General features: G+C 45.9%; 15 protein-coding genes across 15 annotated transcripts; 3 read left to right on the forward strand and 12 right to left on the reverse strand.

Moving 5' to 3' along the window:
• Positions 1-204: 204 nt before the first annotated feature.
• N7469_009468 (signal recognition particle subunit SRP19/SEC65 family protein) lies at positions 205-1,108 on the reverse strand (the record flags this gene model as incomplete). Its single annotated transcript, XM_056648373.1, has 2 exons — positions 205-578; positions 655-1,108. 2 exons carry the CDS (start codon positions 1,106-1,108, stop codon positions 205-207), a joined length of 828 nt encoding a protein of 275 aa, XP_056495504.1.
• Positions 1,109-1,356: 248 nt separating this feature from the next.
• Positions 1,357-2,861, reverse strand: N7469_009469 (class-II fumarase/aspartase family protein; the record flags this gene model as incomplete). Its single annotated transcript, XM_056648374.1, has 3 exons — positions 1,357-2,302; positions 2,360-2,599; positions 2,659-2,861. The coding sequence occupies 3 exons, from the start codon at positions 2,859-2,861 to the stop codon at positions 1,357-1,359; spliced, it is 1,389 nt and encodes a 462-aa protein (XP_056495505.1).
• A 296-nt stretch (positions 2,862-3,157) lies between these two features.
• N7469_009470 (fungal specific transcription factor domain-containing protein) lies at positions 3,158-5,692 on the reverse strand (the record flags this gene model as incomplete). The annotated part of the gene is made up of 4 exons (XM_056648375.1): positions 3,158-4,139; positions 4,201-5,169; positions 5,223-5,296; positions 5,615-5,692. 4 exons carry the CDS (start codon positions 5,690-5,692, stop codon positions 3,158-3,160), a joined length of 2,103 nt encoding a protein of 700 aa, XP_056495506.1.
• A 619-nt stretch (positions 5,693-6,311) lies between these two features.
• N7469_009471 (uncharacterized protein) lies at positions 6,312-7,836 on the forward strand (the record flags this gene model as incomplete). The annotated part of the gene is made up of 4 exons (XM_056648376.1): positions 6,312-6,609; positions 6,659-7,005; positions 7,067-7,519; positions 7,582-7,836. The coding sequence occupies 4 exons, from the start codon at positions 6,312-6,314 to the stop codon at positions 7,834-7,836; spliced, it is 1,353 nt and encodes a 450-aa protein (XP_056495507.1).
• Positions 7,837-8,255: 419 nt separating this feature from the next.
• N7469_009472 (CPSF3/YSH1 family protein) lies at positions 8,256-10,640 on the reverse strand (the record flags this gene model as incomplete). The annotated part of the gene is made up of 4 exons (XM_056648377.1): positions 8,256-8,800; positions 8,864-9,028; positions 9,142-9,505; positions 9,564-10,640. 4 exons carry the CDS (start codon positions 10,638-10,640, stop codon positions 8,256-8,258), a joined length of 2,151 nt encoding a protein of 716 aa, XP_056495508.1.
• Positions 10,641-11,046: 406 nt separating this feature from the next.
• N7469_009473 (Pre-mRNA 3'-end-processing endonuclease polyadenylation factor C-term) lies at positions 11,047-11,238 on the reverse strand (the record flags this gene model as incomplete). The annotated part of the gene is made up of 1 exon (XM_056648378.1): positions 11,047-11,238. The coding sequence occupies one exon, from the start codon at positions 11,236-11,238 to the stop codon at positions 11,047-11,049; it is 192 nt and encodes a 63-aa protein (XP_056495509.1).
• A 568-nt stretch (positions 11,239-11,806) lies between these two features.
• Positions 11,807-13,629, forward strand: N7469_009474 (uncharacterized protein; the record flags this gene model as incomplete). The annotated part of the gene is made up of 3 exons (XM_056648379.1): positions 11,807-12,053; positions 12,163-12,909; positions 12,977-13,629. 3 exons carry the CDS (start codon positions 11,807-11,809, stop codon positions 13,627-13,629), a joined length of 1,647 nt encoding a protein of 548 aa, XP_056495510.1.
• An 837-nt stretch (positions 13,630-14,466) lies between these two features.
• Positions 14,467-14,874, reverse strand: N7469_009475 (P-loop containing nucleoside triphosphate hydrolase protein; the record flags this gene model as incomplete). Its single annotated transcript, XM_056648380.1, has 1 exon — positions 14,467-14,874. One exon carries the CDS (start codon positions 14,872-14,874, stop codon positions 14,467-14,469), a length of 408 nt encoding a protein of 135 aa, XP_056495511.1.
• A 38-nt stretch (positions 14,875-14,912) lies between these two features.
• On the reverse strand, positions 14,913-15,662 carry N7469_009476 (uncharacterized protein; the record flags this gene model as incomplete). The annotated part of the gene is made up of 1 exon (XM_056648381.1): positions 14,913-15,662. The coding sequence occupies one exon, from the start codon at positions 15,660-15,662 to the stop codon at positions 14,913-14,915; it is 750 nt and encodes a 249-aa protein (XP_056495512.1).
• A 1,127-nt stretch (positions 15,663-16,789) lies between these two features.
• N7469_009477 (uncharacterized protein) lies at positions 16,790-17,044 on the reverse strand (the record flags this gene model as incomplete). Its single annotated transcript, XM_056648382.1, has 1 exon — positions 16,790-17,044. The coding sequence occupies one exon, from the start codon at positions 17,042-17,044 to the stop codon at positions 16,790-16,792; it is 255 nt and encodes an 84-aa protein (XP_056495513.1).
• A 69-nt stretch (positions 17,045-17,113) lies between these two features.
• N7469_009478 (uncharacterized protein) lies at positions 17,114-17,659 on the reverse strand (the record flags this gene model as incomplete). The annotated part of the gene is made up of 2 exons (XM_056648383.1): positions 17,114-17,185; positions 17,408-17,659. The coding sequence occupies 2 exons, from the start codon at positions 17,657-17,659 to the stop codon at positions 17,114-17,116; spliced, it is 324 nt and encodes a 107-aa protein (XP_056495514.1).
• An 823-nt stretch (positions 17,660-18,482) lies between these two features.
• Positions 18,483-18,800, reverse strand: N7469_009479 (uncharacterized protein; the record flags this gene model as incomplete). The annotated part of the gene is made up of 2 exons (XM_056648384.1): positions 18,483-18,558; positions 18,628-18,800. The coding sequence occupies 2 exons, from the start codon at positions 18,798-18,800 to the stop codon at positions 18,483-18,485; spliced, it is 249 nt and encodes an 82-aa protein (XP_056495515.1).
• Positions 18,801-20,195: 1,395 nt separating this feature from the next.
• Positions 20,196-20,759, reverse strand: N7469_009480 (uncharacterized protein; the record flags this gene model as incomplete). The annotated part of the gene is made up of 1 exon (XM_056648385.1): positions 20,196-20,759. The coding sequence occupies one exon, from the start codon at positions 20,757-20,759 to the stop codon at positions 20,196-20,198; it is 564 nt and encodes a 187-aa protein (XP_056495516.1).
• A 1,708-nt stretch (positions 20,760-22,467) lies between these two features.
• Positions 22,468-22,957, reverse strand: N7469_009481 (uncharacterized protein; the record flags this gene model as incomplete). The annotated part of the gene is made up of 3 exons (XM_056648386.1): positions 22,468-22,514; positions 22,568-22,638; positions 22,701-22,957. The coding sequence occupies 3 exons, from the start codon at positions 22,955-22,957 to the stop codon at positions 22,468-22,470; spliced, it is 375 nt and encodes a 124-aa protein (XP_056495517.1).
• Positions 22,958-24,925: 1,968 nt separating this feature from the next.
• N7469_009482 (arylsulfotransferase family protein) lies at positions 24,926-26,542 on the forward strand (the record flags this gene model as incomplete). Its single annotated transcript, XM_056648387.1, has 3 exons — positions 24,926-25,036; positions 25,097-25,225; positions 25,277-26,542. 3 exons carry the CDS (start codon positions 24,926-24,928, stop codon positions 26,540-26,542), a joined length of 1,506 nt encoding a protein of 501 aa, XP_056495518.1.
• Between the last annotated feature and the right edge of the window lie 1,216 nt (positions 26,543-27,758).

Genomic DNA, 27,758 nt, shown 5'->3' on the forward strand with positions numbered 1-27,758 from the left:
ATACTACATGAATAAAAATGACTTTTTCAAGGCTGTACATATATTCAAGTCCACCGATACAAGGTGGAACAGCAGCAGCCAAGCCGAATTGGCCTGGTCTGCAACCATAGAGATATAAAATGTGTATACTCGAAAAGCAAAAGAAACGCCCATCGCCGTGCAATGCAAGTGAAGGTATATGAAAAAGAATCAAGGCCAGCTTTTTTAAGCCTTACCCTTCTTCTTATCCTTCTTCTTCTTTTCAGGGCCTGCTCCTGAGGCCTCTCCACCCATACCGGGCATTCCAGGCATACCGGGCATGCCAGGCATTCCGGGGATTGAGGGCATTCCAGGCATTCCACCCGCACCCTGCATCTCGGCCATCGCTTCCTTGAACGGGTTGTCACTGACGCCGCCGCCGCTGTAGGCGGGCGAGTGAATGGGGAGGATCTTGCCAATTTTCCAACCACGAGGGGCAGGGGGCGCATCGGGCAGCTTCTCCGGCATGGGGAGGCCGCGAATCTGTAATCGGTACGGGGACTTCTCGTTGGTCGGATGGGCCTGAAGATATTGAGCGACGAGTATATAAAGATGGTGCTCTAAAATCGCAAATTGTCAGCTTGTCAAACAACCTCCCCGAGATGAGGGTTTCCGGGGGCGAAGATGGAAACGTACTGTTCTTGATCTTGGAGTTCATAGATTTGCCATCTTCGTTCTTAAGGAGTACGCGCACTCGACCTGGGTTCGCCCAATCCTTAGGGTGAAGCTTTTCCGGTTCCAATCCAGCTTGCAATCCCAACATTTGCACAGCATCGACGATATCTCGGGCTAGAGGATTCTCGACTGCCAGCTCAGATCCAACCTTACGTCCCTCCGCACGAGACCGGGTCTTATCGAAGTAGATTGGATAAAGGCATTGATAATGTTTAGGGATCTCGCGCGTAGGTTCGGGCACCTGGTTCATCGGCTGTGTCTGCGCCGGTCTTGGTGGAAGGTTGTTGGCCTGGCGTGGGGCAGTAGGAGCAGCAGCAGGTTCAATGATAACATTATCGGAGAATGAAGAATCAGATGGCGCAATCTCCTCAGGATCAGAGTCAGACAATTCCTCGACTCGAGCGTTGCGCGACATATTGGGTGTATCTCGTCGGTGCGGAGGGGTTGGTTGAGTTGGTTTTGTGGAGGTTTCGGCGGAGGAAAGAACGTTGAAAGGCGGAAGGGCGGAATTGGCCAGTTGGTGGGAGAGAAGTATGAACACGATTAATATATGTATTAATTAGCAATGAACTATGTTCTACTTCTGATTATGATATTATTGAATTTGATCTGCTCATACAAGTACAAAAGGATATATATATATATATATATTCATTTCTCTAATTACTGATTAACCTGCACATCCCCTTGTTGCAGTGTTAAATTGGCTCTTTTCACCATCTCGTCAACCATCAGCTGGCTCGCCCCCATATATTGAGTAGGATCACAGAGTCCCACTAATTGTTCATCCGTAAGAACGCTTGTCAAAGTTTTTGACTCTCTCAAGACTTCAAGTAATGTCCGGTCATGTTCAATGGCGGATTTGCAAGCTTCATAGACCTCATCATGCGCCTTTTGTCGTCCAATATGAGGTGCCAAAGCCATCATTACCGCTTCACCCACAATCAAACCCTTGGTCGAGTGAAGATTCCGCTCCATTGAGTCTACCTTCACGACTAATCCATCCAGAGCAAAATTGGTCTGGTGAAGTGCCCCCACGGCCGTCACAAAGGCCTCTGGAACAGCCACCCATTCAAGATGCCAGGGCCCAGAGGCTCGCTCAAAATCAGTAATCATCGCATCTAATCCAAGTGAGGCATTGGCCCGTAGCATCTTCGATGCAGCAAGTATCACCTCACTTGAAATAGGGTTCCGCTTCTGTGGCATTGTAGATGAAGCACCGCGATGAGGAACAAATGGTTCCGATATTTCGTCGAATTCATTCGAGGACATAATCATCAGATCCAAAGCTATCTTTCCTAGTGTTCCGCCAACCAAAGCTAGGAAATTGGTAATTTCGGCCACATTATCTCGCGCAACATGCCAAGTGATAGCCGGGTTTTGCAGGCCCAATTCGAGGGCGAGCTGCTCTCGAACCCTGGGGCCTGTATCGTCAGAGCCGAGGGATGCAATAGTTCCTGCTGCTCCACCAAATTGCACCAATAAACATCTCTGTTTAATTTCTTCAAGCCGATCGATGTGACGAAGAACACCAGAGAGATAAACTGCACATTTATACCCAAAGGTACAGGGCAGGGCATGTTGAAGATGTGTCCGACCAGCCATTGGGCTAAACGTATATCAGCATCAAATTTGAGATCAAGATGGAGATAAGATTTCAACGTACGTATCTCGATGGGTGCTCGCTAGTCTTGTCAAGATCTCTTTCAAGGCTACAAGTTCTCTTTCCACGAGTACCAGTCCGCGTTTGATTTGCAACATGGATGCATCATCCATGATATCCTGCGTTGTCGCACCCCAGTGGATAAACTTAGATGTCTCATTTGGTGTTATCTCCACGAGTTGACAGACTAAAGGAAGGACTGGGTACCCAACTATATCTGTTTCCCGAGCAAGACGATCATAGCTGGTTCAATTTCGTCAGTATTGTCTTCGGATACCTTCCGAATAGATTGATTGACATACTCGAGTTGGATTCCAGCAAATGTGCTGGTGATTGAGTCTCCAGATTCGGGTGGAATCACACCAGTCTTCGATTGAGCACGAGCGAGAGCGGCCTCAACTTCAATCAAGCATTTAACATATGCATCATCTGTAAAGATGTCGCGGATTTCTTGGGTTCCAAATAGATTCCGGAAGATACGCGAGTCCAGAGCAGAAACAGACATTGCGTAAGATGTAATGCTAGCCTTTCGAGTATTATAAAGTGATAAATAGAATAAATATATGTTCGAAACGAAAGTAATGATCGTTAAATAATTGATTAATTTGACTCCCAGGGCGCGCGGAACAATCGACTACTCCGCAAAAGTGGGGAGGGTTTCGGTATAAGCGCTTATCCCGAGACGAATCGACCAAGTGGAGAATTAAATTGTCATTTCAAGACTCCTCCTTGGTGCACGGAGGACTTTCTGCTATATTTCAAATCGAATTATATTTTGATGTAGGGTTTTTGTGTATTGAGTTATAGATCGACGTCCGTGAAACCCATGAATGGCCCTGGCATTTCATAGGCCCAATCCGTCGCGGACACATAGTTTAATATCTCCAGCGCGTCCGTACCCCAGTCTTGCTCATTGAGCATTGTAGATCCGTGGTGAAAAGAGGCATCTTGCAATGATTCGACCTGGCTGGCAGTGATCTGTTCCCTCTGGATGAGTAGTGCTTGTAACAATTTCAACACTTCAATTACGTCAGAGAGAGACTCTCGAGAGCTGGGTTGAGGAGAGCCAGCGGTAGGTAGCTCAAGCATGGCATTATCTCTCTCCAGTATAGATATGCCATGAGAGACCATACGAAGGCTGGTTTCCAAAGATGGGCCTTGCTCGGGTTTCATGGTAGGGGAATAGCATCGGTAATAGACATGCATCAAGGCTGATTGAAACACCGTCCCGGGACCTACCATGCTGAGGTTTCGAAGCCATAATGGAGGACGTGAGTCTTCAAGTAAAATCAAAATAGCGCCAGTTGATCTGGCATTGGCCAGAATACATTCCGAAAACTCGATCGTGCTGTCATCAAATGAAAGGCCCGGTCGGTTGATGAGTACCATTGCAACATTTCCCAGCATTTGAAGCCACATGTTAGATCCTGCAATATCTCTTTTAACTGGACCAGAGGCAGTTTCTGAGAGAGATCCAACGTCAAGGTATATGCCATTTGATCTGAGGTCCTGGGCCCACATTCGTAGATCAAAAGCTAGATCCTTGATCTTGATGGCGCCATTGCGGCGTTTTGTAGTCGTATATAATTTTTCACGCACTCGAGAGAGGATTCTGCCGATGCGCACATATTGGATGAAGACAGAAACCCCCGTACTTTCTCCGGGAAAAGGATACAAGATATCGGCGGCTTCCAGGCCATGAAGCGAGCAATCTGAAGGTAAATCGTTGTCAACGTCCGCATCGTTGATCAAAGCCGGGAGTCCGTGGCATAAAGACGTCATGCTGGTGAAGAAAGTTAGGGACTAGCTAGTATGGAAGCTCGGTTTGTTAGATGAAAACATACGTATCAAAAACGTAAACAAACCACCACAATCGCTTCCGGAGCTCAATCTCTCCTGGCTTCATCTTGAACCGTCTTGCATGTCGATGAAGGCCCAGTGACTGGGCAAGATTGACGATAAGACCATTGATTCTCGTCATCGAAAGACAGTCCCCACTCAATTGGCTATGAAAAGCGAAAAGTAACAACGCTTGTAAGCTTTTGGTATCTGCTTTCATGGCAACTTCGTTAATATACCCACTAGCCAGGGACGAATACTCTCCGTAATTTGGACTTCTTGGCTTTGAATGCTCTTCCTTATTATCCTGCATATCATTTATGCATAGAATCATCAATAAAGTCATTGCAGTCGTCGAATTAAGCTTCGCCGTAGATTCCAGGGTCTGAACTGTTTCAATAAGATGTTCGATATCTGCAAATACTTCATGCCGTACGAAAACGGGACAAAATGGTTCCCATCGCTTGATAAATAAATCGGCTTGCTCATGGTAGTAAGCCAAAGGATACTCGAAACAACTGTAAATTTGGGCTTGCGCCTGCGTTTGGCCCTGAGACTCATTTTTGTGGCTCTCATGGAGAGGTGGGACCAGAAATAGACGAAAGCAACTCTCTGGGAACCCGCAGGACATATGTAAGGTCTTCTGGCATTCTTTCTCGACAGTAAGAACAAAATGGACCCCGGTGGTTGAGCCAGCAAATCTACCAACACCCCGTTCGTCACGCACCAGACGGCCCATGTGCTTGATCACGTATGCCGGATCATCGCTTGGGCATTGCTCCTGCTTAGACGCCGCGACTATCTGTGATGTCTGGAATGTTCGCAGCTCTAAATCTTGAGGGATACTCTGCTGTTCCTGGCGAGATAAATCTCCCTGCAGGGCTTCATTCTTATCTCTTTCCAATTTGAGCAGCTGCTGACATCTTGCTAATTCTGTCTGAAGTTGCTCCAAACGTTGTTCGTCCGACGTGAATCTGAAATAGATATTGAGCCTCTATAAATTCAAGGTCCATCATGTCACACTTACCCCCGAACTTTAGTCTTCCGTCGCAGAGGAGTAGAAGCCTCACATATATGCCCTCCATTTTCACATCTCCGGCACTGTCGTCGTCAGTCATTTAGGAGCATGGAACAACCAGGACCACAATCATACTTTTGGGAAACTTCCGTCACATTTCAACTTTTTTCTGCAAAAATCAGCCAGTCAGCAAGTTTTCGAGCAGTTGCTGGAATCAGATCTGGTATGCATTACTTTCTGCAGCGATCACTTATTTCTAGTTCGTTACCATGCTGCCATTGCAATTTGGAAAATCCCAAAGATACATACCACGCCTGGCCAATCCGATGTGTCACTGCCGGATTACTCGATTCCGATGGTTCCATGTCCATCTATCCGTCTATTGCTGGCCATGCACTCACTCTTGGTACGGCTAATACTGTATATTGACGCATGGATGAGGACGAGAAGTCCCCACAACAACCGGCGACTGGGGCCATGGCCGAGTTGACCGCCTTCCTCCAATTCATCAGAACGGCGAATTCATATAATCAACAGTTGAGATGGTCCATTTTGGGATTCCTTAGTATCACCTTCATAGAGATAAGCCCAGATTCACTATCTTGGAGATTCCATCGAACTACTGTTTTTACAAAAGGAAGTGGTCTTATCGGGGGGAACGTTGAGTCATCCGGCGTTATCGACTCGCACGGCCTACATTTGCACCAGCTAATTGACCCAATTAGGGAGTCGAAGTGAGAAAGTCCCCACTGGCAATATTATTCCGCAGGCTATCTTTCAATCAGCTGCAGGAAGAGGGTGGAAGACATCCACAATCTGTCCAATAGACAGCTCGGCTTCCCCAGACCCGGCATGCCGAACCCACTTGCCCCCGCAATGAATAGCCTCGGGTCTTCGTATAATCCGTGGTTTATTTAAGAGTGTGTCTCCAGCTTCACTGATTTCTCTTCTCCATCATTCTCTATTCTTCAAATCCAAAATCTGCCGATTTCATCAGTACTTAAGATGACAGTGCCCGGTATGAAGCAATTCTTAGTAGTATATCCCCCATCTGTTCACCTATATACTAAACGGTATTTTGCAGAGGTTCATGCTGGGATGTCGAGCGCAGTGCTGCACAGAGATACCCACTTCCTTCCTAAGAAGGCAGTTGGAGGCAAGGGCAGTCACATCTTTCTCGAAGATGGTACCAAATTCCTTGACTCGACTGGAGGTGCAGCTGTATCATGCCTGGGTCATGGTCACGAGGGAGTCACCCAGGCAATTAAAGACCAGATCGATCAATTGTCCTATTGCCATTCTGCGTTTTTTGGTACCCCTGTGACTGAAGAACTGGCTCACTTTTTGACAAATTCTACTGGTGGAAAGCTGTCCAAGTTATTTGTTGTTAGCTCCGGTAGGTGTCAGAATCGTATGTGTTAACCTTCGTTCCTAACTTCATCAAGGCTCCGAAGCTGTCGAAGCTGCCATGAAGCTAGCCCGTCAATATTTCTTGGAGCTTTCGACTCCTCAGCCTCGGCGAACAAGATTTATCGCTCGGCTCCCTTCGTATCACGGTACGACTCTCGGTGCTCTAAGTCTTGGTGGACACGTCCTCCGTAGAGAGCCATTCGAAAATATCATGGCTAAGAATACGTCCCATGTATCTCCGTGCTATGCATACCGTGGGAAGAAAGATGGTGAATCCGATGCCGATTATGTCGCTCGTCTTGCTGCAGAGCTGGATGCGGAATTCGAGCGCGTGGGGTCCGATACCGTATGCGCATTTGTCGCCGAGCCTGTGGTTGGAGCTGTAAGTTGGCAAGGTGGTACGAAGATTGGTAAATTCTGACTGACAAATGACCTTCATCCAGGCTCTTGGCTGTGTCCCTGCAGTTCCGGGCTATTTCCCGGCCATGAAGGCTGTCTGTGAGAAGCACGGCGCTCTTTTTATTCTAGACGAAATCATGAGTGGCATGGGTCGCTGTGGAACCTTACATGCCTGGGAACAGGAGGGTGTTGTCCCTGACATCCAAACCATTGGCAAAGGTCTTGGTGGTGGATATGCCCCAGTTTCTGGTATTTTGATCAACGACTCTATCGTGCAGATCATGGATAAGGGTTCGGGTGTCTTCCGCCATGGCCAAACCTATCAAGGTCACCCTATTTCGTGTGCAGCAGCATTGGCTACGCAGAAAACGATCCAAAAGGAGTCTCTCTTGGACAATGTACGAAATATGGGTTCTTACCTGGAGGAACAGCTTCGTCTGCGATTTCAAGATCATCCGTTCGTTGGAGACATTCGAGGTAAAGGTCTATTTTGGGGAGTGAGTTTCATCCAACCTTGGCAGTCCTGAATGACCAATATACTAATTCATGTTTCTTGCAGGTTGAGTTTGTGAAGGACAAGGCTACAAAAGAATCTTTTGATCCCAGCACTCGACTATCGTTCCATATTCAGGAAACAGGGCTGCGGCCAGAATATTCCATCTCTCTTTATGGCTGTTCTGGCACAGTTGACGGCATTCGAGGAGACCACGTTATACTTGCGCCTCCTTATAATGTTTCCAAGGATGAGATTGATATTATTGTGAATGTATTTGAAAAGGTTTTGGGTAGTGTATTGAAGGAACTAAGCTTGTGAATAAATGCGATTGAAAATACATTGAACGACTGGCAATTTGTTGAACTATACTATCGACTAACTTATGAAACGATTGTTACAAGAAGATTTTTTTGGTCCCGACGAAGAACACATTGGGCACCTTTTGAACACAGCTGCCCAGGGACATTTGGGCAGTGATGATACACTATATCATGTTATAGTATAACAAGAAACAGACGCCAAGCTTGGAAGATCGTTTATGTATTGAAATTATGGATGCCTCAATTATCTAACCTGGGTTGATGGGTCCTTTTATCACGATTGAGATATAGTAATGTCCATAAGAGTCGAAGAGTCCCTGGATATCATCTCCAGGGCTCATGCCCAATTCAGACTTCGTTTCTTTCAAGTTGACAAGTAATTTCCATTATCTATCATACACATGAAAAGGGTATAGTTTAACCTTGAGACTCAATGGCCGCTGCCTTCTTCATAGCCGTGACCATTTCTATCTGGCCCTTGGTTAATTCGTCAGGCACCACAACCTCACGAGGCATAGAACTAGCTGCCCAGAGACCGGCAACAGTTTCAACTGCGCGCTCAACAACTATACGCACACGATCGCGGAGCACCGCATTAGCACACTCAACCTCCAGGTTCTCAAGCCATACTCGGGCAACATGCTTGTCAACCTTGATCTCGATACCTGGAATGGGAATACCCAGCGCATGCAAACGGTCTAGTTCAGCCGATTCAATATCGGCAATGCGCTCCTCGTTAAGATCCTCCTCTTTAATACCATCAGACCCCTCGGTTTTGCCCATGGCAAGGTCGGTAGGGACACGCGGTTTTTCGATGGGAGTGATCTCAGAGCCAAACTGGGCTTCGAGCATCATCAAGAGACGGTCAAGGCGTTCGTCAGGACCGATGTTGGAGTGAGGATTTGGCAGAGAGGGTACGTCCTCTTCGTGGTGATGGTGATGATGGTTGTGCTTCGCCGATTCTAATAACTTTGTTAGAATGCATGATAGGAGCAGTGGTGCGATCAAAATTCTAGAATACTCACGTTTTACTGAGGCAGGGCTGCTTTCAACGGTCAGAAGGACGGCCATCACAGCATCGGCAACTCCGTCGTTCATCATATTACCTTCCCATTCTAGCTCGATCTCACGATTTCGGGAATGATATCGAAGAATGACGCATCCCATGATGAGGAAAGTTTGTGCATCCTCTAAAGGTATCTCTTCTTCGCAGACTCTTTTTTTGGCATTTCCTCTAGTTCGCCATTGGACTCTTCTTTGGTCTCGGCATTTGCTCCCACCCTTTCGATTGCCCCGAAGGTACTTTCAAGGGCCCATCGGATCAGGTCCATACTCGCAGAGCTTAGAGTGAGATGTTGTTTGCAGGTGATTGTCGTAGTTGTCAGACCGGCATACTCTCGGAGATCGTCAAGGGCCATTAATGAAAGGTCGAATCCATTCTGGACCAGAACTCCAGCCATGAGTTGACCATCATCTTGTTCGGATGGAGGAGCGACCTGTGCTAATGTACCAACAACCTTGGCGACTTTGTCCTTCTTAAATGGTATACGAACTTCATCACAGTTCGCTGGGGTATAGACTTTTACTTTGACTGTTTTGTCAGCATTCAGACTGAGCAACTTGGATTTCAGTCGCATCATCTGGTGCTTCTCGCCGTGAACAAGAATCTGTGGCATATGTTAGAAACAAAGGTGAACACTAGGTATCAGTTGTACAAGGACATACCACAACTGGTGCCGCAACCTCCTCAATAAAATTGCGGTTCTCAACGCCATCAACATGGGCTGCAAAACTGATCTCGTCAATGGTGCAACGACGCGGTATCATGACCTTCTGGTCCTCGTCATTGCCACCAGGAACTCTCCCTCTGCCCTGAACAGTCGATACTTTGGACATGACAGCGGGAATCTGATCTGGCTCATTAAGAAGTTGCTTCGCCATTGTGCCCTCCACACTGTAGCCTGTCATGACAACACCGTTCCGCTCGCTTGGAGCCCATCTTTCTAATAACTCCCGACTGGTACCTGTTTGCAGCATACCAGGCGACGCTATCATCACACATCCGCCAACATCCTCAAAGCGCTCTAAACTACGCAGACTGCGGACAAATCGGAAATCCCATGGCCCGGCACTCACGCTTTTGTCGCCGCTTGCTTCGGCCTCGGCCATACGTTGACGGAATAAACGTTTAATATTATCGTTCATTGCGCCAATGTAAGTCTGGTAAACGACCATACATCTCCGGGCCATGTTACCTATATAGTAGATGGGAATTTTCTGTAGTTCAGGATGACGTTCCCAGTATTCATCTAGAATCAAGAGTAGCTCTTGCGCACGTCCCAGTGCAAAGACAGGCATCAAGACTCGGCCTCCGCGATTGAGGACGCCTGTGATTGATTTCATGAGCGCAGCTTCACGCTCGAGTCGCGGAGGGTTGGAGGAAATTCCAAAAGTAGATTCGGTGATCAGAACATCAATCTTGATGCCTTTTGGAACCTCGGCGGGAATCAAATGTCGGTCCTCTTCGCGTGAGTAATCTCCTGTAAATAAGATGTTGAGACCAGCAATTGATACTAAGAACATCGCAGCGCCTAAAACGTGACCGGCCGGGAATGGTGTAATGCGTATGCTGTTTATGGTATGGGTTGTATTGAAGTCGATGGTTTCGATGAGAGGAAGGGTAGAGAGATGGTCACGTTCGGTATAGAGAGTAGTTCGCTGGTCCGACGAAGAGGAAGTATTGCTGACTCGAACATTGTCTTGAATCAACCATTTGTAAATAGCTTTGGTTGCATGTGTCATAAATACTCGGCCCTTGAAGTTTGTTTTACTAAGGACATATGGTAATGCAGAGGAATGGTCAACGTGAAAACTATGAGAGCGAATAAGGTTAGTATACCAGTGTACCATATCGCAACGTAGAATAGATGCGAAACAAAAAAAGCATCATCAATAAACCATATCGAGAGAAACAGTCGATAACCCCGATCCATACGGAAGATGCAAAATACAACTCCATGTCACCGAATGATATAACAAGGCAAAGGTAGTTAGACAATGACACGCTTGGGGTGAACACACTGGCTAATCAAAAGAATGTCGACTGTACTCAGATCGAACTCGTCAAAGAATGGTAAAGCAGAAAATCCTTCTTTCGCAGGATGCATTCCTGCGTCAAGCTTCATGGTGAATAAGTTCACGAGTCAGTCTACTGCTTGAACATCATATTGGAACCATCGAACCTTACCATCACCGTTTTCCCCTTGTATTGGATGATATGACAAGATCGCCCAACCTCATTACCTCCACCTAAGCAATAAAACGCTAGCTCATCAGATGGATCTACCGGCTCATCATCCACTGCCGTCCCCATCGCTGAGGCTTTGCGCTTGGCTGCCATGGCAGCGTTCGTTTTGTTCTTCGATTCGGCCCTTGAGATGATTCGCGTTCAAATAAATCGTTCTATCGGTACGTCTCCGAATATCTCTGCTTAAGTCGCGCAAATTTTCCCAATGATCTGGTAAATTCAAATGCACAACACCGCCATCACCGAGCCAAGATTGAGCATGTCGCAAAAGTTGACTGGTTGAAAGAGAATCCCATCGACTTGCAACAAACGCCGGCATGACCTAAGCTATCACGTGATCAACGCGAATCCGCGGCCGAAAACCTCCAAACCCGCCGGGAGCTCCCTGATTCCCCTCCTCCTCTCAACTCACACGAGAGAACACATCCCTTGTCATCCACGTTGTTTCTATACGTAGAGCGCTTGGATTATTATTTGGATTGGCGCGTGGACTTTATGTGGTAACCGTCTTTCTGAGATGGTCACAGTTGGTGACATCTGGTGGTGCGAGCAAACTGCTCATTTAATCGACCACGCGTGGACGTGCCGTCATTCTGGGACTGCGCAATAGTCGCCATCATTTTCATTTCTCGTGGTGTCTATCACTCACAACACTTTCATCATGGCGCAGACACGACATCCGCAACAGCAGCAACAGCCGCCGTCGCAATTCAATAATCAACCTTTCTCTCCTCCCGTCGCTTCGCCCTCACCTCACCCGGCCTCCCCAGTAAATGGCGGCATACCTCCACCGGTCAAAAGGCCTGGCCTTTCTCCCCATCCTACTACACAATCGCCCTATGCCTCGCCGAGCTTCAATACGATGCAACTACCCCCACAGGGTCAGCAACAGCCGCCACCTATCAACGGTACGATGCCAAACAGTATGCCTGCGACACCAATTGCGCAACAAGCAGCTCCGCCTTCAGCAGCCCGGGGCGATGGGACCTCCCTCAGTTCCACCATCACGTCCTGTAGATGCTTCAGAACTCACAGATGTGTTGGCATCATCAGGTATTGATGTCAGAGAGGAGGAAGCTTTTCTCACAAATAGCTTCTCTGGGCGACAGGCACAGGCGCAGGCGCAGGCGCAAGCGACCCCGCGAGGCCCTCAAACACCACAACATCAACAACAACAACAACCTCCGATCAATACTTCCTTCACTTCTCAAGGCACCGCAACTGGCTCGCTGTCTGCATCTAGCAGTTTCAACGAGATACCCCACGCCAAGCCGCCAGTGCCGCAAGGATCTTTCTCTACAGAGCCTTCATCGCAAAGCTCAGCCACCATCAAGGAGCCTTCCCGCGAGGACAGTGAAGGAGCTAGGCGCTCACAATATCACTTACAGGAGCCATTTCTTTTTGCAAAACTATTAGAACAAAGGATCCAGAAGCGTGGCTTCGAGTTGGGTGTCCGCATTCCCTCTGAGGGCTTGTTCCACCCTGTTCCGGGTCGTCCGCAACCTATTGAGGTAACAGGACCGGACGGATCTTCGGTGGTCCGCACTGGTCAAACAATTCTCAATCAAGAGGGAGCTCCTCTGGTTGATATTTTGAATCTCATGTCGCTCTCATGCGAAGAGCGTCTTCGTGGAGTCATCGACTACTCCTCTAGCCTCGCTCGCAGTCGACGCGCGCATTCGCACGGTGTTGTTCCCACTGATTGGAAAGAGGTTGCTAAGCCGCTCACCTCTGTCAATGGCAACGCCGTCACACCGTCAAAACGTATGCATGGTTGTTCTTGGGTGTGGAGATAGTGCGGCACAATGCTAACACGATTTGATTCTTCTAGGCCCTCACACCGATGGCGAGACCCCACCCACGAAACCTACTGCCGAGATATACCGGGGACTTGTTGGGAGAGAGACTTCGTCCGAGAATCGACGTGCTGCGAAACGCACCAAACGCAGCACAAATGCCATCCTAGGTGAAGGTACTGGCGTACGTTCAGACTCGGTCGATCTCAACGGTTCAGCGCCCTCGACACCAATTGCCGATCGTGCACCTAGTTTCGATAAAAAGTCAATGACTAAGAAGGAGGTCAAAAAGATGATGGATAACAAGGCCAGTGAAGCCCAACAACATCAACAGTCTGTGGAAACTGCTCGTCTAGCGACGAACAGCATGCTATCCGGGCGTATGTTTGGCGCCAAAAAGTCCTATTCTTGGTTGAAACCCGGTGGTTCATCTAGCGGATTCTCGTCTCCGTCACGTCCTGCGCCACCTACACCAACTCCAGGGGCAGAGAAATCATCGGCCGGAAAGCCCGGAGAGCCAGCCGCTAATCAATCTAAACGGCGTTTGGGTACTTGGAGAGAGGACCAAGAAAAAGGAGCGGGGATCCAAGTCAGAGACATTCTTTTCATGCTGGAGGCAGATGGTCGAGGCACCAAACACGTTCAGAAGGGCTACTCGAAGGACCCAAAGGAAGACCGCGCGCCTTAACACAGCCTTGCCTTCCCTTGTAATCTTATCTTATTTCTTCCTATTCTTGTCTAATTTGTACTCTTGGGTAATGTCACGAGGATTCCCTTTGTACTGCGGGAGTTTTCTTTTTGTTTGCATTGGCTGCGAGAATTCGGTTCATGGCGTTGGGAGACACACGTGTACGGGCTAGCTGGCATGTTTTACTCCATTTATTTCTTTGATTCTGCATCACTTATGAATGATATAGAGTTATCTCAATGAAAGGGCCACGAGGGTGCTTACGAACTGGTATAAAAGTAGTCACTGCTAAACAAATGGTTGCAATTCAATAAGATCTATACTGGATGTCTATCTAGGCTATACCGATGAGCTCTAAATGGACAAAAAGGAAGCCCTCACGACTGAAATGATGTAAACACGGCGCTTTTTATAGTAGCTTTATTGTTCAATCGAGATTATTCAATCTTCAGATCTATGTTGGGCAAAATGCTATGCTTAATTATTAAATACTGAGTGCCAACATTAACTGGGGCAGACTTCGGCCCTGGCGTTGACCAGTCCCTCGAGGAGAGCGGTGGACAAGAAACGGAGCATGAACCGCTTTGCCCGTCGTCCGTAAATATTGGCGAACGAAAGCCTGTCTATGTGGATGACTGGTGGTAATTATGGAACAATACAGATTGGAACTTCCTTGTACTAGTTAGTATGTCTTAACCTCCCAGTTCGTGTACTACCAGGATGTGTGTATATTCTCGACCAAGCGGTACTGTTTCATGGTATAAGTTATAGGTATAGCTGCGTCCACCGAAATAGATCGAGAGGTAAATCATCCGCAATTGCCTGGTACCTACCTACCTACCTCGTTGGGATAGAGATGACCCTCGACATGCCAGGGAAGTAAACGAACAATGGTACCTGGCTTTTCCTTTTCTCGATGCACATACTCGCCCAGGAATGATCAATCTCCTCAATGAACCTATCAGCTTGTTCGTTGGTGGCGGCCATACAGTAGATCAGGTTTTGTTCTCCTGTTTCTTTGTTGGCATGCTGAACGAGGAGAATGATGATTTTTGAGGCCCAGTAGGTCTCTCCGGTTCCCGGAGGTCCATTAAGCGCAACAGCAAAAGCAGGCATATTTCGTAACGCGTTAAACGCTGCTTTCTGGCCATGGCTGAGCTTTTGTGTGAAACTTGCGGAGCTGACGGCTTCTTCGGGGACCGTCCTGTAGATATCGACGTGAGGAAATGTCGAGTGTTGCTGCATCAGGAGAAGATTCCAGAGGTCTGTCATACTATCGCACCTCATGTACAGTTCATGGTTTGCTGCGAGAATCTGCTTTCGTTCTTTTGACCGATATCAATGGAAACAAAAACGATATGGGCAGGGTGATCTTCGAGGATCTGCGCAAAGTTCGAGTTTAGCAATACCTTCCAGGAGAGTGTGTTTATCTCGGCGTTCCGTTCCCATGTTTTGGCTTCTTCACCGTATGGACGAATCATGTACAGAACTTTCCAACCTTGGTTGGGTTTGGGTGGCGTTGGAGACTGGGGTCGAGCTGCCTTTGGGATGTTACTTGCATGTTCAAATCTTTCAATATCCTCAGCGGAAATTGGACGACTTTGATCCATGTGTGGTCCCTGCTCGTCATCATCTGCTACCTTTTCAACGCTCTCAGATTCTTCATCCTTGTCCCGCACTGGGCCTTCTTCAGCAGTGGGAGGAGAAGGTTCGTTGGATTTTGAAGCCATGTCATCAATGCCTTCCATCTGATCGTGGCCAGCAGCGCTCTTCTCGTTGGCATCAGATGTATCCGCATCGATTACACGAACGTCTGTCACGGTGTACTTAAGCGGGTCATTTGGCTTGAGGCGGGATCCTTGGAGCTCTGACTCTCGAACGAAGGCAAGAAACTCTCGGTCGTCTGTGTGCAGAACTGCCATTAACTTGAGATTCAGATCACGAGTGGTCAGAGCCGTAATAGAGTCCACGTTGAAGTCATGCTCATCGATGTATGCATATGCGAGCGAGGCATTGTATTCATGCTTGTGCATAAACGAGACTTGGCAGGAGCAGGAAAACCGGCGGGGCGAGCTTCGCAAACGAACGTTGTCACGTCCACATCCACTTTTAACGAAGGCTTCCTGGTATGGTCCAATAAAGATGGTTAGTTTAAAAGAGAGTAAATTGGGATTGGGATCAAATCTAAATATGATACAGACGTCATTTAGAGCAGAGTTAGATATCCCGTAGTGGCTGTTGGGGTTGGAAGGTTTCAACAGGCACACGAGTCAAAAAAAACCCCCCCAAATAAGCTGTGGCCTGCACATTTGGGGGTAGAAGTTCAGAAGAGGAGGAAAATTCACTTGCTCACTTACTAAAACAATTGTTTCGAGTAGTGGGAAGATGCTCAAGACAAGAGTCCGAAAAGAGGATCTACTGCGTAAGTGGCATAGCTCCAGGCAGGAAAGGGGGAGTCTGTGACAAATCTGAATGTTGTTTGGGATTATGGTTATGTGTGTATGGAGGACCGAATGAAGCCTCCTTGCGTGTCGTGCTGAGTAGTCTTTTTTTCAAACAGCTAGTGGTTCAGCATGTTGCCGATATCAGCAAGTCACACATGTGTTATGGTTCAATTTGAAGGTAGCAACAATACAAGCTTGCACAAAGTAGAGAGTCCAAACTATGAAAGAAACTTGAATAGAAAGCAATGAACCGATGAACCAAATGCAAGTAGCATACTTCACTATAATCCCATTCCCAAAAACTCCATTTATGAACATATGGGGGTTATAACACGGTCAACCCTTTGCGGTGCACAGTTTCCTGGGTTGTCGCCTTATGGAAGATTACAATTATTCTATAACAATTCGAATCTCACTCGAGGTGTGGAGCATGTACCCACCTGAAGCCACGGATGGCACATACAGGACCTCCGGCTTTGCTTCTTCAGGAACTTGGTCGATCCGATAAAGCCAATCTCGAATAAAACTTATCGCGGTCCGTTGACTGGTATGAAGAATCCTTGTCTAGGCCAGTAGTCTCACGCCTTTGTTCCTCGTGGGTCTTGAACCCGGTATTGATCATCGTCTGGCGGAGCTTCTGCCGTGCTTCGCTTGGGGGGTGAGCGAATATCCCTTCCTGGGTAAGGGCCGTGGTCCCTACTTCGCTATCTTTCCGGTCATTGCCGGGCGATTTCGTAGCACTCGGGATTACCTTCCACAGATCCTGCAGAAGTTGGTGAGGGAAAAGTTGGCGGACCCGACCAAAGTAAAGTTTCAGAAGGCGCTTGAAGCTGTTCGGCGGCCAAGGGAGGGAGCAGATTAATCCCGGGAGTAGTCAGTGCCATACCGGCACGTCGTATCGCGTAAATCGGCTCCCCATGCCAAGTCTTAGTTGGAGAATCTTCTGTTCCCTTACGTGGCTGCGCAGACATTTCTTGATAGAGCCCGCCTTCCTTACCTAGTGGGATTTTTCCGTTCTCTTCCTTGGTAGCGCCGATAGCTCACATGCTGTTGGTACGCGACGTGCTCTCATCGTGACTGTTTCGCTTCTTCGCATCTGCGTGTTCAAAGCTCTATAAAGTATTGGAGATCCGTTGGAAGAAACACGAACCTGGTAGCCCGAATCTCGTCAAACATCAAGTGGGCAAGATGGACATAGTATAATACCATTCGATCGAGCTTACGGGATCGAAGTTGGGACATATCACGTTGAATTCTTGCCATTGTTTGAGCCTAATGTGGGATAACATATCAGTGACCTATTGAAGAGTAATTCTAGAGGAAGGCAGCCATACCTGAGGGTCGCGATTTTCAATAATGTGGTATGATGAATACAAAAGAAATAATTGCATGCTGAATACTCCTTTGCAGGGTGATTCTTTGCCCATGGTCGTTTTTGCAGAGGGTGGGAAGTGAGTCTTAGAGGATTTTGCAGGAGTTCTGCATTTCGAGACAGAATCGTCTGGGTGAATTGGTGGTTCAGGACGTTCGTGGCCAGCGGTTCGGGTATCAGCAAAGGACACGACTTTTCGTGAAGACGTTGACATCTTGAAGGTATTGAATGTGGGAGAGGTGAAGAAGATAAAGGGAGACTAAGCTATTCGAGGTGAAGAAATGCCTTTCCCACCCTGTAAAGACTGCCCAAGAGCGAAGTTTCCTTCTGAAAGTGCCATTCTGGAGAAGGTGCGGCCGTTGAGAAGAGCTGAGGTATTGCGAAAATTTTGATCTTGATAACGGTGGGATCAGATAAAATCGCTAAAAGATGTGAAAGTAGATCACTCACATTGTCTGAAAAGGGTTCGAGCAAGTATCATGCCGCTACCGTTTTTGGATCCGGTTGATGGTTGTGAGATAGATAATGACGATTCGAAATAGCAATATGGTGATGCGAATTTTGAGTTTATCGATAGAACTTGGTGCGCCGTTCTGGAGAATTGCTGGACTCGAGTGTGCACCAGGAAAAAAAATGATAATAAAGATGGTGGTTAGTTCAAAAGAGAGTAAATTGGGATTGGGTACCCAATCTAAGTGTGATACAGACGCCACTTAGACCAGAGTTAGATATCCCGTAGTGGCTGTTGGGGACCCCCGAAGGGTTTCAACGGGCACACGAGTCAGAAAAGCCCCAAACGGCTATGGCCTGCACATCCGCGGGGGAGGGAGAAAAGTTGAGAAGGGGGAGATAATTTGAGGAAGTTCTAAATTGGCGGGAGAGAAGACAGAAGAGACGTAAACAGGCACAAGATATGTGAGGCCTCAATCGCCCAAAGTGGGAATCGCCATCCTCAGTTGTAGTTACAAGTTTAAAAGTGTATCTAGCTCTGAAATTGGAATAAAAGAGGTACTTAGTGGCCATTCCTATTTGCCGTGCTACTCGGCATCTGTGATACTGACACCAACAATGGCAAAGAATGTTTTTCCCTTGTCGAGGAGCCCTTCTACCGCCCTAAATGGAGACTGTCGTGCAAATTGAAGATAAATATGTGGTTCAATCATCATCATATGCTGCCCATACCTCGACCACTTGCTAATTTTCAGTACTTTGGGACCGAACTCACCCCTTTTTAATATATCCTTTTCATTGACATGATCATCGAAGCTGATGAAAGATGTCGTCCGGCTTCCTGGGTGACCAGTGATGGCTAGGCCATCTTGTCGATTATCTAACTGTATAAGGGCTTTCTTCATACTGTCGATGTGACGAATCAATGACCAGATTTGTTCAATCCATGTCGAAATGATTTATCCCTCCTTAACCTTATGAGATTGACGATGGTCCAGAGCAGCCTAAAAATGGTTCTGTGGCGTGGTGTCTGCGAACGGGTTCAAGTTAGGGCTGCACTGTACGGCTTAATTGCGTATGCTTGTTGGTTGGTTGATCCAATGATCTTCCCGGGATCACCTAGTGGATAACGCTCCGGTAGGAACAGAGTACATACCCCCATGGTCTTAGAAAATGGTAGATGTACTATGTACTTCCAGGATACCGTTTTGGAAAACCTGGACGCGGGGCCTTGATCAAGGAAAGTTTGATTTTTGGTCTTTGATAAGGGTGTTACTCATGCCACATCTCATTAATATCACCATATAATTGTGAAAATTTCTCTACTTATGGTAATATCTATTGGTCGAAAAGCCTTACAAGGGCTTGCAGCTGATTGGTCGGAGGCTAGTACGGTCCATAAATCGAAGAAAAACAGCAGTCTTCTCCTTCAACGCACGACGAAGTCCCTAGAGGTACAGATGTGCTATTGCTAGAGAGATATAGTACTTCAGTACACGAATTGCCAGCAACTAATGGTACTGGTGCCGACACTCCCAACAACAATGGATTCTTGATGAGGCCCAGAAAGACCTACACCCTCATCATATAATCCTCTCTTTTTTGCCACCATACAGTCCCTCTCGAAGGCCGGCTTGATCAAGCCGTACCTCGCTCAGAGGTTCTTACTCATATCCTCGTCAGTAGCATACTCGTTACATGCCGATATTCTCGACCACAACTGCCAGCACCAGTAATCCTTCCCCAGCGACGACCAAAGAACCGCGAACGAGGGTTTATTCGTGCATATGCCCCTACACTTATGTGGTACCCACCAGGCCATGTTCATTGATTTTTTGACATTGCTGAGAAAGCATGCCAAGTGAACCCGTGGCTGAAATGCCATCAATCCAGCTTCCATCTTGTTTCATAAAATTATATTTCTCCCTTGCATTTTGATTACGTACAAGTGGATTCTGTCAAGCTTGCTTCACGCGGTATGGCATGACACTGTCCCTTAATTATCGACCACCGAATAATGTTCCCTGGTTACAATCATTTAAGTCTGCAAAGCGATCAAAAATTGAGTAGTCAACCTTCTTAATTTTAGGATAGCGATGTTAGAATAGCGATGCGTATCATTGAATCGGATTATAAGAGTAGTCGAGTAGTCATCTTGGATCCATCCAAACGTCAGAAAGTCAGTACCGGAATTGTCCACATTCCAGGATATTAAGGCTCCATCCTGGGCCATGACCCAGTGGATTAACTTATATTCAATTGGTCTATTTGACAATCTCGTCAAATAGAGCACTTCGCCATTACCAACGACGGCAAGAATCCACAAAGTTTTTCACGTAGGAAGGAAGATTCTCTTCCCATAGCTCCCGCTTCTTAAGATATTCCAGCTCCTTTCGACATGCATTCTCATTCAACAGGGGACCGGCCTCTTGAGCATGGCTCATAATAACACTAAGGATTTGACCTTTAGCACACGCAGCATATTTCGGAAATGCTTTGGTGTTCTTGCAAAAGTCTACTTTCTTCGTCATTTGGCCACAATTGGCCTCGACGGCTTTCATCGTTTCATCTGTGATTCGAAGCAGGGACTTTCTGCGATTTTGTTCCATTTTCACATTGCGGCTAATGTCATTCACAGCCGGCTTCAAAATTTTGTCGCTGAGTAGACGGGTATATTTGCCAACCACAACTGGTTGACAGCCATGGCTGCACAGGTTTTTGTAATATCCATCGTAAGCGGCATCTAGCTTGGGGCTAATTTCCGTAGGTATTTTCCGACAGGTTGGTCCGATGATATCGGCAGCATAGGTGATAATGGAAATGGCGGCGAGAATAGCTAATATGCTCGCTGGCTTAAGTCTCATCTTGCTTGGACTTTGAAATGAGATTGAATAATGGCATATAATATATTGCAAAGAAGGAAGAATATGGGGTGACTTTGAATTTACAAAATTAAATTCAGATTGGGGGTTTAGCCACTGCCTATTTATACATTAGTCACCATGAAAATGTCGGCCACTGGATGACTGATTCGATCCATCAAATCAGTCTTGCCCAAGACTACCAGTTTAGAGACATTTGTTTCTAAACTAGAATAATTTATCCTCCATGGTCCTAATTCGACCAAGGGTCACCAGATTTGTGACGCCACAATTTATAGTTCGCCGCAAGAATGGCGGGTAAAAGTGGCCAGTCTGAGAATTGAATACTAAATCTATGGGGCGAGCTCTCCAACTTTGAGTGAAATACAAAATTTCATATGGTTTAAACATTTACTAAATCCAAATTGGCATTTTTATTTGTTTATATACGGCCAAGAGAGTTTGTAGTTCTGAACTAACAAAATACCCAGTGGTCTTCGTAATTATGGCTGTGGAGCTCGTCAGGAGACCCCCATATTAAACGACGTAGTTCCTAATGCATCATAAGCTTCTGTCAATCTATTGGATGTTATCTAGCCAAAGCCAAACTGCGGGTTAATATGGATTGCCAAAGTATTTCCGAGGAGCTTATAAGCTGGCTTGGTCTACCAGGGCTCGGCTCGTATCAAAAACCAACGATCTAGTTCGTTAATAAGAACCAGATTCTGAAATTTTTCGAGAGTAAATCCACCGTGGCTCTAGACATTCTGGACGGGGCATCTGTTTGAGCGTCAGCTCTTTCAATTCAAAAGCTTGGTGAAGTAAATTAGAGGTATCACATTTCAAAGGGTAGAAGTAGAAAATAATCACCAGGTTTCTAATTTTGAGACCCAAATAGCTCTATGAAAAAGTCCAATAGGGTGACTACTTCGGTATATTTGAAGACCGCTAGGCTTAATACAGCAATTTTTGTGGAAAATGATCAAGGCAAGCGTCAGTTTAGTATCTGTTGATATTTCGTGAATAATTTATGGAGTATATATTGTATTCCAGATCAAATTCGTTTGGTTATCTGACCATTAAAAGGCTTTCGCAGAATTATTTTGTAGCTCCACGCTCATCGGACTCCGAGGAGCTCTGACCTTTCAAATCGGCGGAGTTTGTTGCGGATGTGTTGAGGATGTTAAGTAGAAAGCCCAAGGCTCGCCAGTATTGCTTGACACACCGCGGAAGAGAGGTATGAGCAGTCTTGTCGAGCTCTGATCACAAAATTCTTTCAACAAAGGGGGCGCTATCTTTTGTTGAAAATTGATCCTGCCGGTTAATTGCTATAGAGCCAAAATTCAAGACGAGACTGCCTCTATTTCTGGAAGCGATTCATCGTAGCGGAACTTTAGAAACCTACAATAGTGGATAATGAGCGCACGCAAAAGTTTTTTTTAATTATAATTTATCTTCAAAATATGTGATCAAAACAAGTAAAAATAATGAATGATCAAGTACTGGAAATAAACCCGTCGACAAGATAGGAGGAATTTCAGGAATGCAGGTATGACAAGGAAATTTTCAAAAGGTTGAAAAGGTTGAAATTCTCAGGACGTGAAGTATCTGAACATTTTTTCTTGCAATGAGAAGTTTCCGCGAGGCTTACCCAGCTGGACCGACTTATAGTGCAAAGCGTAGTGTAGGAGCGGAATTTAAAAAAATGAACCTAGCCAAAGGTAGGGTTTGGGCATTGCTGGTTCTCCCAGTTGCCATCTTCAGACATGATTAGAACAGATTTTGATCAAATATAGAAGAGGGAATCATACGGCATCTTTGTGGTCTATTAAACCCCTGTGTCCAGCCTCTCTTGGTTTTGTACCAGTTATTTCCATTGTTACTTTCATTCCGGTCAGATTGTCAAATAATTCAAATAATCTATATTTGAAGCATTAGGCTTACCTGTACTTGCAAGTTGCAGTGAACGTGCCGCCTTGGTTTTCCTGACCCAATTTTCCACTCGATTCGCACGGGTACTTATAGTACCAGTACGGTTTAAAGACCTTGCAGGGGTTGCCACCGTTGAAGCCGCCGCGATCGCCGCCGCGATCCCTCTCTTCAAGGATATCGGTATCCTCGACATCTGCTGTCGGGGAAGCGAATGCTAACTCAGTTGCTAGAGGAAGTAAAATTGTAAGAAGGTAAAGAGGGGACTTCATCGTTGGTACAGAGCTTGGATCTTATTTCTTGATCTGTGACAGGTATTCGTAGAAGATGTTTCTGGCTTGGTCAACTCATAGTTACAATCAAGGGATTGTTGATAGTTTAAATAGACGATGGCAAGATATTGATCAACGATGTCCTTCTATTATCTTCAGCATCAAAATATTTACAAAAAATTTTAGATTTTATATGCGCGTCATGACTTATCTCAGATGATCAATAAGTTTCCAAATGATGGTATAGATCGCTCTAGATAGCCCTGTGAAAGTACTTTTTACCTTGAGCACTCCGCTCTTGATCCAAATTAAGACCCTATTCATAGACCCTAACTATCTATAAACAGCCATTCTCAAATTCGAACTAATTCTTGTTTTTGTCTTCTTGCTAGGGAATTGAAAAGTTTGATCGCAAAGATCTAGACCTATGGCTAGCATCGATCTAAGCCTCTTTGCTAAATTCGACTGCGACAAATATAGTCCTCCGTCAAATGCCAAGCCCGGCTCCTCGAATCTTGGCGCAAGAGCGGACCAGTGGACTCGCGGACTTTATTCGCCAATGGTTGATCCCTTCTTACATATAAGGCCAATTGATCATGGGAGCTGACCAATATTTTAACTTGCACCAATACGATGAAGCCCTCGCATGATCCATCATCCGTGGTTTACAGTGCTATCCGCAAAGAGAAAATGAACCTGTGATTCAAATACGAAACTAAACAAGCTCTGGAGTTCTTTTTCTTGGCGTGGCTGAGAAAACCTTGGAAATGGCCGAATTAGGCTATCAGTCTTCAGCCGCCTCAGTGGTCACCACCTTTTTAAACTCATCATGTGAACTATAGCAATGGTCTAGACTTGGAATATCTGGAGTAGGTACTTGTTACTGGTTGACTCTAATATTAGATTACCCCAGCAGTTCGAGCTGAATCTTAGAGCTCTTTGCTTCGGGAAGGCAAAACTTACCTGGCCTACGGGTACTCAAGGTGTTGTCTTTGCGTCGCATTTGAAAGCTCTTTTGCAGTACTGAGTGATACCAAGTAGCTTAACTATAAGGCTCTTCATCGAAATTAGTAACGAGGCTAGAACTGAATCAATAATCTTGATAACTTTACTCCAAGCTGCGATTTTAGCTTAGGGCAAAATGTCACCAACAAACACCCCACAGCGTTTTATGGAACAAATGTCCTTCCTCAAGTAACTAGTGGGTGGTAATTGTGGCCGTATAATCATGAAAAGACAATGAACTAGTCTTGACGTAGGGTTGGAGGAGATTGCTACATTGATCACGGGCGGCTCGGGTAAAGCTAGAAACCAACTGAAACAGTGGGTTGGGGACTTTGGTTCGATATTTTCACTTTAACGGCATTTTCCGTTGGCAGCGTGGTAAAAATCAAACATAGCGGTCAAAACCATTAGTCCTATGGTGCGAGTGACAAAGGATGGAACCGGCTCTTGAAACCCTTTACCTATGTCGTTTCGAGTCGCCACACTCCAAGGATGCCGTAGCTGCATTTTTCAATTAACTTGAGAGCAATTAAGCTCATGTATTTCATTAAATATCTCGAAGAAAAATTTCGGGAACTGATGTATATGCTATTGTGGAGTAGTATTTTTCGTATTTTTCGTTCCAAAGAACGAGCTTGGTCTCTTGGACGTGAACGCTCAGCTTGGTCCCAACACTGGAAACGCATCAATTTAGCACCCATTACGGCACCCTGCAGAGTTCCAGCTCTTTCCGCAAGATGGAAATTATCTCTTACTATTTGCAATGTGGGCATCCGAAAGTTCTTGAAACTCATGCGTTGCCCAGGGTAATATTAGGCGACGTAGGGCTTTTGGTTGTCGTGACGTCAGAACTCACGGGAAGAATGAGTATAAAGTAGAGAGTTAATTCCTTACAGGCATAGGGATCACCTTTGAGCATTTTGTACCATTTTACAAGGAAATTCAAGTGTCCACGACAAAAAAATGGAGTGTGAAATCTCCACGTTTTTCCCACGGGGTGCTTTCATTTTTCTGGCATTGGTGTTCGCTCTTCATAGTGCTGCACAGGCAGCAACATGGATATCGTTTCAATCCGTAAGTATCTCCTGGACCATCTATCATATAGTATCTTTTTGACATTTTTCTAAATGTCAGCAACCTGATATACATATGCCATTGCTTGATGTAAGCATTAAAAACGAACAAGATATGTCCCCCGGGTTCATTTTCTGGGCGCCATATCGGACGGAAATCCCTGGGCCGTATATTTATGATATCAATGGAGTGAGGTGACTGTATCTAATGGCGAGTGGGATTTTGGCTAACAAGAGGCAGGAGCTCGTATGGAGTGGTGCAGATGGTTCAAATACCGATCTATTTCATGGTCTTCATGTCGCTTCATATGCAAACACCGATCACCTTTGTTATTTCAAAGGAACTCAAATTGGGGGATATGCTCGAGGCTCTAATTTATTCCTTAATGGCTCTTATAATCTTACGACAACTGTGCAGAGTGGAAATAATCTGGAGATGAGCGACATGCACGAGCTTAATGTTTTGGATGGAGAGAGGGTTCTTATTTCAATTTATCAGCCAAGACAGTATGACCTGGTACCATATGGAGTCCCAGCCGGTGGTGGATGGGTCATGGATGGCGTTTTCCAAGAGATCAACATCGCCAGTGGAGATGTGCTATTCCAATGGTCATCATTGGACCACGTACCTCTATCAGAAACTTACGTTCCCATCCGGCAAAACCCAATTGTGGGTGACGGAACGAGCAATACAACTGCTTGGGACTATTTTCATATAAATTCAGTGGACAAATCTGACCAAGGTGATTATTTGATCTCTGCTAGGCATACCAGCGCCATATACAAGATTTCAGGCCGTGACGGATCTTTGATCTGGAAGTTAGGTGGTAAACAGTCTTCTTTCACATTGGTGAACTACAACTTTTCGTCGCAACATGATGCGCGCTTCCGTGAAGGAAATGATACTCACACTATCTTATCACTCTTTGATAATGGAAGCGATGACTACCGGAACACATCATCCACATCGGCCGGTATGATCGTTTCTCTTGATCATCGAACAAATACTTCAAATATTTTGAAGCGTTTCGAAGCTCCAGGAGAGGGAATGCGCTCGGCTAGTCAGGGAAATATGCAAATTCTTCCTAATGGGAACGCCTTTATTGGATGGGGAAGCAATCCATATGTTTCTGAGCATGCCCCGGATGGCACAGTCTTATATTTCGCTGGTCTGAAGGACAAGAATGCGATGAATTACCGCGCCTTCAAAGGGAATTGGAAATCCACGCCATCTAGACCGCCGAGCCTCTTTGCCCAGGCATCTTCATCAAATGGTCCGATCGTCATGTGGGCAAGTTGGAATGGAGCCACTGACTTTGGCAGTTGGAAGTTTTATGGGAAAAAGTCCGAATCTGACTCACTGCAGCTTCTGGGATCTATTCCGCGACAAGGGTTCCAGACCACATTCACAAGTCCCCAATTCTATTCTCATGCATTCGCAGAAGCAGTTTCAGTCGATGGTTCCAGCTTGGGAAATTCCACAGTAGTAAATGTGGTAATGGCTTGACCTCGCACAGAGTGTTTTTAATGGTTTTCAGTCAATCTTTCAATTGAATCTACAATTTGATCTCTTTTCATTCTCTCAGTCCATAATGGCCTTATTAGTATCTGTCAGTAGGTTACCCTTTCAGTAAAAGCTTCAAATAACAAATCCAGACTGACTCAATTCTCTAAAAATAGGGTGTAAGAATCAGGACGTTAGGGGAGGTGGGATTTGGTGGAAGAGATGGGCAGGCAACCACCTCATGTGAGGGAAATCGAATTCATTTATTTGCTCACCTTGCTCACCCGTCTGCTCAGGAAGCAGATAAAACAAAATTGGGCGAAGAGTCTTGGAGGTGCCTCTATTACGAAATATATGTTACTTGAAACAGTCGAGGTTCTTGTGAGCTTTCGGGTCCCTCTCACAGCAGCGGCCTTCAAAAAAGAAGGCATATAAGACCGGCGCATTATCTTCGATTGGATATTTCAATCACGGGCTGTAATCCGGTTGCTCTTAAATATGCGTTTGAGGTTACTATGAAGCAATATTTTTTATGGGAAAGATGTTGAAGCGTTTGATCTGTAAATTTTTGCCTGCGTATGGCTGACTGTGCGAACTGTCTGGATCTGACTTTCTAGATCGGGTCGATCCGTGCGAAGGAACAGTGTCGCCCCACCCCATATGGAAATACAATCGACAAACCGTTATTCGGAAAGCTGTATTAATACAGAACGCGATCTCTTTAAATGGCAATGGCGCGCAATTTGAAGAGATCGCTAGATTGCATTGGGTTTGTTTGCCTTCATCGATAGATCGTAAATCTTTCAAACACAACCATTTAAAATCATCAACAGGCCTGTCTCTACATTACTGTATACCTCCATATCCGCTTAAATACGCCAGACCATCTTCGATTTTTATTTGTGCTGGATGCCCATCCAACCGGAAACAACCAGCATTAAAGGATCTCGGCGAGAAATACAATAGGAGCCCATCTTCTATACTCTGTTTAGCCGCATCGACCGTGCTCTTGAGCTAGATTTCAATGCATAATTCAAAGTTTTTTCTTATTTTAAATTGTGTTAACATACCATACAGAGCCATTGATTCGCCAAAAAAATAATTTGCGAGATATCTGACATTGGGAGGGTGCTGTTTTATATGGAGAGAGATTACCATGGGATACAAATAAAAAGCAAGACGATTGTTATTAAATGTAAACCCTAAAACCCTATATTCA

The sequence above is a fragment of the Penicillium citrinum genome (assembly GCF_028827155.1).
Source record: "Penicillium citrinum strain IBT 23319 chromosome Unknown utg000009l:1.0-4274883.0:1.0-4276374.0, whole genome shotgun sequence".
NCBI classification, from domain to species: Eukaryota; Fungi; Ascomycota; class Eurotiomycetes; order Eurotiales; family Aspergillaceae; genus Penicillium; species Penicillium citrinum.